We start from the raw sequence: 10000 nt of genomic DNA, 5'->3' as shown, positions 1-10000 counted from the left end.
TTAAGTGGAGGCCTATATGGAGAATTTCAGGGGAAAAAAGCTTTACAGTGAGCTCATTCAGAACCGTTGGTCTAATTTAACATCCTGGAACCTGGAAAACTCACCTACATTCAAACACCCATGAATAGCCATGAAGTGCTTGTGTGTGACTATACATACATGCATATGTGTGTGTGTTCGTGTGTGTGTGTCTGCACATGTGTGTGTGTGTGTGTGTGTGTGTGTGTGTGTGTGTCGTGTCTCTGTGTGTGTGTGTGTGTGTGTGTGTGTGTGTGTGTGTGTGTGTGTGTGTGTGTGTGTGTGTGTGTGTGTGTGTGTGTGTGTGTGTGTGTGTCTGTGTGTGTGTGTGTGTCCTTGCATCCATATACATATGTCCATATATATGCCCATGCATACTTTAGAACACAAGCTTGAGTTGCCTTTATTGCCACCAGACTGTTTTTTAATAGGGTGTACAGGATGTCATGTGCCTGCAGATTTCAATGTATGTTCAAAGATGTGAATGACTACATTGCTTTTAGATTTACTGAGCCTTGTGATAGATAACTGCGCTATTGTTTGCTGGATTGTGTCTACATATAGCCAATAGGCCAGCAGTTTAAATTGGAACACAAGGCCTGTTCACGGATGATGGAATACTGCAGTGATGATGGGGCCAAGTTAGGCCTATACTAAGTCATAGAACATACTGTGTAGGCATGTATGGATGGACACACAAATATGTGTTAGCATCAAGTCAGATTCTATACAGAAAACATTCTTTTGGTTATACATTTATATTTATTTGCCTTTAATACTTTTATAGAAAGTAACTTAAAGTAGCCCATCCTACAGTGCAGACATACAGTATGTCTTCATTATGTGTGTGATCTCTGAGTGGAATACTCATGACCTTGGTCTATCATCTCGCACTTGAGCTAAAGGAAGTGTTAAAAGTGTCTATTTATTAAAGGTTAATTGTTTGTATTTGTAATCACTGCTTGATTTACTGCATAAAATCCATTCAGTTTCTTCGTGACAGTGTAGCTTATGGTTATGGAGCAGGCTTGCTTGTCCTTTTAAAAATGTGCATGATTCAAGGGTGAGACAGTAGCTCATCCAGTTTCACCTCACTACATTTTGTACACTCCCCTTTTATGTTCAGATATTTGTGGTGCATTACTTGTCACCAGATCCGCATGGTCAGACACTTCATTGATTTTGGACACACATTACGAAAAGAGCTTATGGAAATCGGGATGCTTTCATCAATAACATTTTTAGTCCTGAGCAATGTGATACTGACAGAAGTGCTTTCTCTGAGGAGTAGTGATCTTAAAGTAGGGGAGTCTCGGCTGCATAGTGTGCGGCTAGGAAGGGCTTAAGGGCCACACACAACACAGGTCCTGTTACAAAGAGTTCATTAAATATAGCACCTCTGGCGTGTGCTGTTTAAAATAGTTAGTATGGCCACAGTCCTGTCAGAGTCTGTCTCACATATCATTGACACTTTCTACTGAGACAGATCATCAGACAGTAGACTATTTAGAGTGACAGCTTAGGATGTGCTCTACTTGAATGGAGAGTTCTACTGCAAGAATACAGCAGAGAGTAAACTATATTTTCAAGGATAATCACTAATCCTTGAACCCGAAATGAAGATCTTCTCATACCTGCTCACATTCTGGCTATATAGACTATTGTAAGCATACCTAGTGTAGGCTATTGCTTTTTACTTATTTGTAAGAAACGGTTTAGGAATGAACTCATGGTGAGATATTCGTTGTGTGTAGGTAAAAAACAGGTAAAAAGCAAGGTTTCGGTCTAATATCTTGACTTCAAAGCCAACTTGAAGGGTTGCATTTGTCGCAATTCCAATCCTCTCCACAAGGGGGAAGTATATAGTTATGGGCGGATTATTATTTATTTACAACCATGACCACGCCTGTTCGTAGAGTTCAGCAGTTTTCTTTCTGTATTTCGCATGACATTATTTACAACTAACCCTTGTAAGACAAGAAAACATCGCACTGTAGAGTAAGTGTACGAAACATGTTGTGTAACAGCGCAATTGAACAGAATTTTCAGTCCCAAGAAATGCAGCAAGCAGATGATCAATATTAGCCTATCTGTCAAAAGAGAGAAAGGAGGAGCTGAGAGAGCTGATGAGAGGAGATGAACGAGATGGAGAGCTGGAGAAGTGACGGGAGGTTGGTAACTTCTCCCCTCGTCTGTAAGTGAGATGTATTATTGCTATGATGCGAGCTGACAGCTCTGCTACCATGACAAACAGCCACTTGTGTAGCCTACTGTCACGCTAGTGCTGTCACACATACACACACACACACACGCACACACACACACACAAGCCACTCTTCCATATCATACATCACCGAAAATGCATGCATACAAACAAACTACACCCATACTCAGTTGCAAACATACAGGTTAGATATGCATTGTAAGCACAAAACACACTCTCTTCCCTCTCTATCAGTCTTTTTTCATTTGCTCATTCTGTCCTTGCCACAAACACAAAACAACCACACACACACACACACTTCTATCTTAGTTAAAAAAAAACCCTGTGCTAGGGTCTAGAAGGGTCAATGGAATGGAATGGAATTGTTGTTTGAGGATGGTGTTTGCAGTTCAAGCCCTGATAACAGGCTAGGTAGTAGTGTGACAAGGGGAAGTATTTACTGAAAAACACTTTCAACCTTGATAGAATTTAGCCTACAACAGGGCTGTTGGAACTAGGAATAGAGTCTTACCCACCTTGTCCAAAGTTCCCCTTCATTCTGACAGTTTTTTTTTTTTGAGAAAATGTGTTCTAGTACTTCACATATTTTTTTTTATTATGTCAAAACATCCTTTCTTTGCATTTGCACAGTTTACCTTTGGTTTCCCCAAACACTTTCTCAGAGACTGCATTTGAACAATGCATCCCAGTAGCCCAGATATGGCTGTTTGTTTACTATACTCTCCCGGGCCTCTATGGTGGCAGCAGATGTAGATAGTATCATTCTGCTTATTTATAGACCCTTTCATCAATAAAAACAAAAACAATGCTTGAACGTTCTATTTGGGCCCCAATCTACTTCCTCTGCATTAAGATAACAGATGGAATGTTAAAAAGGAAGTCTTGTGGGGCCAACTATGATGCTGATAATGGAACTCTCTTGAAAGGGTCCATAGCCCATGGCCCTCTGAAGTCCCTGACAATGAAACACGGGTTTTAGTAATACCCCACTGATCATTGATTTTTCCGAGGAGCATGCTGAATCAGATGACATGCCAGGCTCTGGTGCTTTTGGTAGGTGATTCCCATCAGGTTGATTTGCATGTGTTGGGGAGTTGTGTTTCTCCAGCAGCAGATGCCCCACTGTGTTCACTGATCATTCTGCATAATATTCATGAATCAGAGATTCAATTGACAGAGAAATAGACGCAGACATGAGCACGAACAATAGCTTTGAAATAAATACACACCCTAAGACCCGACTCTAATCTACTGTGCTCTCCCACCTGCTTGCGTTGTGCTTAGAGTGTGCTGTGGATGGGAATGGAACTACAGTGGGGCGGTTGCATTGTGTGTTTGTGTGTGTGTGTGTGTGTGTGTGTGTGTGTGTGTGTGTGTGTTTAGTGTGGGTGTGAAATGGAAAAACAGTGTGTCTTTGAAATGGATGAAAAATGAAAAGATTGTGATGGGGTAATGAAAAAAAAAACAGGGTCTGGAAATTTGTGCAAGTTCAAGTGATATTGGAACTTTGTGTGTGTGTGTGTGTGTGTGTGTGTGTGTGTGTGTGTGTGTGTGTGTGTGTGTGTGTGTGTGTGTGTGTGCGTGTGTGCTGAGTGTGTGTGTGTGTGTGTGTGTGTGTGTGTGTGTGTGTGTGTGCGTGTGTGCGCGAGAGAGAGTTAGTTTGTGTGTGTGTGTGTGTGTGTGTTCATTTTGTGTTGGAAGTGGGGGAGGGGGCTTGTACATGCATTCAGGAGCCTAGTCAGATGTGATTAATGCTTGGGATGCTTCATGGAACGCGAGGCCTCGCATGCAACGGAAATGCAAAAATAAGACCTCCCCCATTACATTCCTTCACACACTGAGTTAAGGCCAAGCTCTGCTGGTGCACAATTGTGATGCATTATACTCTAAAAGGCATCTACTGTATTTGGACTAGTTATTTATAATACATAACACAGTAATATACTGTATGTGGACTGTTACATACTAAAACAATATGCTGTGATATACTTTGGACGGTTATATACTTACAATATATTAGATTGTAATATACTGTGTTCTGCACTGGATGTATAAAAGAGGTGAATGAATGCTATAGCCACTTTGAGTTGACAGAAAATTCAAAGCCTGATTTGAGAGGATAATAAGGGCAAAATGTCCAGATAAAATGCACTTAGACAAGATTATCCATCTGAAATATGACGATAAGGCTGGGGTTGTAAAAAGACGGAACGCTACTGATTGTCCATCTGACCAATTACTTTTACACATTTAATGGAGTTCACAACCCCACAAGGACTATCCTGGCCGGGGCTTCGAAGAGGTTTATTCTTCTGTTCCGGTCATTGGCACAGAAGGCAGAAGGTCACTACGAAAACCCAGCTGTTTCGGGCAAAACAGAGGCTTCCCACACAATATTATGAGATGACTTTAGCAGGATTTACGCCCCAACCAAATCCCAGCTTCCCCCTCACCCCTCGTTGCCCCTAATTCTCTGTGCATTAGTGACCAATGCCTCTGTTAAAAAAGAAAGAAAAAGCCCAGAGACAGGCCTGTGTGTTTTGACGTTGTTACATAAGCCCCCAAGCAAGAAACTTCAGCTCCCCATATGGACACGAAAACCAGTGATTGATGTTTAATCCTCATGTTTGGTTCTGAAAGTCAAGTGGATTTTTAAGTCATTTTTTGTAGTTATTTCTCTCAGAAATTGCATTAGTACGAGAGCATGTGTGTCTGTAACACGTCAGTGGTATGTGTGTGTGTGTGTGTGTGGTGGTAGTCTCTCTCCCTCCAAACTCGCTGATAAAAGCTCACAGTGGCTTAAGGGACGCTAATCCCTCGTTTTAGTGACATCATCATCCTGCTCACACAGCCCACGGAGAGAGAGAGAGAAGGAGAGAGAGAGAGAGAGAAGGAGAGAGAGAAGGAGAGAGAGAAGGAGTGAAAAGGGGGTAGTCAGAACAGTAGTGATGATGGAGGAGAGGAGTGTCCACCCATCTGTTGCTTCTGCCGGTGATCCCTATTCTTTCTGCCAGACCGTCGACTGCCTCTAACTCGACCCCTCACGACCCTGAGCCGCGACGGTCGGCTTCTCTCCTGGGCTCCATGGAGACGCCGGACGCCGGGGCCAGTGCCGGTGCGAGTGCGAGTGTGAGAGGGGGAGGAGGTGGAGGTGGAGGTGGAGGTGGTGGTGGTGGTGCGACCCTCGGGCCCGGCGGGACTCTGTGGATCCAGACGAGAGTGGTGCCAGACGAGCGTAGACACTACACAGCTCAGCTCACCCCACAGAGCAGCTGGACCATGGGTCAGTAGGAACGAGTGTGTGTGTATGATCGTGTGTGTGTGTGTGTGTGTGTGTGTGTAAGTGGTTGTTTATGTTTTGGATAAATGAGTCTATTTCTGTTTGGAGGAGGAGGAGGCGGCTTTTAAATGGGAACTGTCTCCTCATGTGTCTCCTGTAATGAGTGTAAGTATGTGAAGGAGGATTTTAAATGTGGATATAGACGTTTGTTTGCTCTAATGAATGAATGATGTGGGTCTGAGAAGTAGATACTGTAGTTATGGACTGTGTTAGTTTTTTGCTGAGATCTAGTCTCAATACCAGGTTGAAGACATGGCTTTTCAGTGTGAGGTAGAACAGGTGAACTGCTCAAATACATTTAGGAAAAGCTATTTATGGTGAAATTTGCTCTGAACAGCTCAAATACATTTAGGAGAAGCTATTTATGGTGAAATTGGCTCTGAACAGCTCAAATACATCTAGGAGAAGCTATTTATGGTGAAATTGGCTCTGTGTTGCACACTAGCTCTATTTGTACCATCGAGTCTCTGCGTTCAGGTGAGGATGCTCCTTGGTGATGTAACAACCATCGCTGTGATTGGACCAGAGCTTCAGGTGTCGTTGTGTCTGTGCCAAGTTGACTTGTACCGATTGGCTTATCTATCACTCCTCTCGAATTAAGTGTGTTGTCTACCCATTATGTAATTTCCTGTCAGCTTTTACTCTTCAATGAATATCTGTAATTTCAGTTATGATGTTAGAAGATGGCAGAAGAATATACTGTATATGTATATGTAACTATAAAGGGCATTGTTACAGTAATTATACAAAGAGGTTCTTTGCACTGAATGTAAGACAGCTTTTTCCTTAAATGTGTGCAACTATGCAGCAAGTCTTTGTTGTTTCGTTAATGCTGGGTGTAGACTTTGTAATGCCTTTTAGCAGCACCAAGGATTATCTGCTATTCAATCCCAGGGGCAGATTCCATGCTGTTGCTGCTAGACTGACATGAAAAATGTCATCAACCGTGGAGAAACAAAGAAAGAGAGAGAGAGACAGAGAGAGAGAGAGAGAGAGAGAGAGAGAGAGAGAGAGAGAGAGAGAGAGAGAGACAGAGAGAGAGAGAGAGAGAGAGAGAGAGAGAGAAAGGGAGACATTGTTGCAGATAATGAATGTTTCAGCACTGTTATGATAAACTTCCTTTCAGTTGTGACTTCCTTTCAGTTGTGCTACCTATACTAGCAGACCTCTCAGACAAACATGTGGAGTTTCTGTGGACAGTGTAATTGTACACTAGCCTGTGTTTATGGATGATATCATCCGGCATCATCCTCCTGATCCTCCTTGAGTGGATGTGGGGGATAGGAGTCCTGTCATTTCCAGATGGCTGATTCAGGGCTACCTTCTTGACGCCTTCTTTCTCTATCTTACACAAGCTGTGCAGTGTTCCCGTGTAAGGCCCCGCCTGGAATTCAGTACATACCAGACCAAAGCCGCTCTCTCAAGACATCTGGATCCTTAGGGGCACGTGTGTGTGTGTGTGTGTGTGTGTGTGTGTGTGTGTGTGTGTGTGTGTGTGTGTGTGTGTGTGTGCACACACACACACACACACACATACACACACACATACACACACACACACACACACACACACACACACACACACACACACACACACACACACACACACACACACACACACACATACACACACACACACACACACACACACACACACACATACACACACACACACACACACACACACGAACCAGCAGAGTTTGCCCAGAGGTGAAATTACCACCCTGGTCCAAATGTGGGGTAAGAAGGAAAGAGATGGAAAGGACACAGGCTCAGGACGTCTCAGAAAAGGGACTAAATATAGTGTTCTGAATGCATCTGATTCCAACAAATTGTCTATGTATATTTTAAGATCACAGTAGCAGTAGAGAATCATCTGTGACACACATCATAATAGGACATTATTTGATATAATTCCAGTGGGACCACGGAAGGGAAATAGTTTCTCAGACATACTAATCCAATTGCTTTTGACGTATGGTGAATGGTCACAATTTAATTTTTGATCTGATTTATCAGATTCATACACACATACATACACACACACACACACACACACACACACACACACACACACACACAAGCACAACACCATCTCTGATACAGCTCCACCCAAAATGATTGAGCAGAGCTGTATGTCTTGTGCATACTGTCATTACACTCACTAGATTTCCTCTTGCAGGAAGAAAAGCGGAAAAAAAACAATTCTACAGTCAGCAGCCAGATGAACTGTTTCCTCCTGATAACCTTCTCATCCTCGCTGACATTTCTTATCTGGACGCGACGCCACTGAATAAATTAGTGGAAACAAACAGAGAATGTGCTTCAGGGAAGGAAAACCAGTTCACAAATGCAATTCTCAACATGAGAAAGCATGTTGAGAAGCTGAAAGCTTTAAAAGCTGAATTTAATCGTAGGTGCATGTCTGTTTTAATGCGTAATGCGCATGTACATACACCCAAAGGTTGTGACCTGTCTTCAGGCAGCCAAAGATGGGGTGAAGGGGCTGGGGTGGATGAACCCCCCCCCCCCAAATGTGTGCATTCCTCCGAGGCAGATGGTGCATGGTGGGCAGATTATTAATCCTCTTTGGCTGAAATAACTCTACTTACTTTTGATTGTGCTTAATCTTGACCCACTATGGCGCCTCCTAATATGGCCTGCAAGAGAATGGAGGTTTTGTGTGCATCATCAATAACAGCATGCAGCTTCAGTGAGGGTATTTCTGAAGGCAGTGGGATATCCCTGCGATTGCATCTTGAAGCATGTACAGTCTCCCACGGGAGTGAAAAGGCCTATTCACACCAAGAACGATAACGATAACGATAAATATAACCATAACGATAAAAGCGTTCACAATGAACAACGATAAACAAAGTCTCTCCTTGACCTTGTGTTCACTAGTTCGCCCGTCGACATGTTTGCTATACTGAGTGTATAAGCTAAGCGCGTGTTTGGCATGGTAGCTGGCCGTGGTCATGGAATGCCTGAAGCGGAGATCGCGATAGAGCGATGGCCGCTTGCACCCCCCAGTGTAAGGAGGATGTGTAACTGGGCTATCAGTGAAATGGAGGAGTAAGGGGAGGAGGAGGGATAATTTTGCGAGCGCCGCAGCGTGTGACGTATGGGTAAGGAGGCCGGCTTAAATACCCTGGTGGCGGAAGACAGGTGAGTTAATTGCTGTCAATCATCCCTAAGGGCTCCTCCCAAACTTTGTTTAGAAAACATCATTTAATGAATGTGACGGTTAAAATTTGATGGGTTCTGATTGGCTATTAGCCTTTTATCGTTCTGAAAATCGCTCTGACAGTGATCCCCAACGATAACTTTCTTTATGTCGTTATCGTTATAGTTCATGTGTGAACGTCGTCATTCATATTAACGAGAACGATATTTAGTTATTATTTAAGACATTATAGTTATCTTTATCGTTATCGTTCTTGGTATGAATTGGCCTAAACTCTTCAAGGTATGTGTGTAGATGTGAAGGAGTGTGTGTGAGTATGTGTGGTGGTATTGAGTGTGTTTGTATGTATGGACATGGGCTTTTGCGACGTATGCTCACCTGTATGTGTGGGTCTCTTTGTATGTATGTGTGTATGTGTGTGTGTGTGTGTGTGTGTTATCATTTCTGTGAAAATAATGTGAGTCAATATGTGCGTCCATATGTGTGTTGGTATTTCAGGATGTTTATCTGCCTTGTCCTATTTGTGTTGACTTGTGTGCTGTGTGCTGGTGTGTATTTGTGTGTGTGTGTGTGTGTGTGTGTGTGTGTGTGTGTGCGGAGCACAGCCGGTGTAGTGGTATAGGGCAGAGAACAATAGCAGAGCGCAGGGCTGTCCAGCTGCCACCAGGGGATCCCCAGCCACACGCTGAGCCGATAAACCCCAAAATACCCTTCCCCCACTCCCCTTCTCTCTTTCTCTCTCTCTCTATCTCTCTCTCTCCCCCTCCCTCCCTGCCTCTCTCGCCCTCTCTTCCTCCCTCTCGCTCTCTGTATTCTGTTAATGTCTCACTTTACCTTCCATGCCCTCTCTCTCTCTCTCTCTCTCTCTCTCTCTTCTCTCACTCATTCTCTCTAAGTATCTCTCCCTCTCTCCCTCTCTCCTTCATTCTCTCTCTCTCTCTGTCTATTTTCTCCTCCGTCTCCCCTCTGTTTAGTCTAATCTGGAGTGCCAATCTCCCGCTGCAGACAGAAAGGGGGGGTTAGGGCGCTCTCTTAAATCTCTCCCTGCCCCCGTTCGTCCATCCAACGGAGCGCACTAGCATTCAGGCCCGACCCCGAGCACCAGCGCCACTCATAACGAAGATTAAAGGTGCCATGTGTAAGAATTGAGGTAAAAATATCCAAAAAATGAGCTACACGCATCAAAAGAATGAGAAGAAATAAGGGTGATGATGTCATTAAAAAAATGGCA

General features: G+C 43.6%; 1 protein-coding gene across 14 annotated transcripts in view; it reads left to right on the top strand.

Annotated features, from left to right (window-relative positions):
- eml1 (EMAP like 1) overlaps positions 1–10000 on the top strand; it is a 63887-nt gene that overhangs the window by 3012 nt on the left and 50875 nt on the right. For 10 of the 14 annotated variants that reach the window (XM_048270836.1, XM_048270839.1, XM_048270832.1 and 7 more), the window contains exon 1: positions 5102–5525. The exons of 1 other annotated variant lie outside the window; for it this stretch is intronic. In XM_048270836.1, coding sequence (XP_048126793.1) covers positions 5327–5525 — 199 coding nt within the window. In that variant the 5' untranslated portion in view covers positions 5102–5326. Of the gene's footprint in view, positions 1–5101; positions 5526–10000 lie in introns of those variants that run through there. 3 more of the 14 variants (XM_048270843.1, XM_048270842.1, XM_048270847.1) reach the window with 1 other exon arrangement.

This window comes from Alosa alosa, chromosome 19 (genome assembly GCF_017589495.1).
Source record: "Alosa alosa isolate M-15738 ecotype Scorff River chromosome 19, AALO_Geno_1.1, whole genome shotgun sequence".
Lineage (NCBI taxonomy): Eukaryota > Metazoa > Chordata > Actinopteri > Clupeiformes > Clupeidae > Alosa > Alosa alosa.
This window is presented reverse-complemented; position numbering and strand designations above follow the sequence as displayed.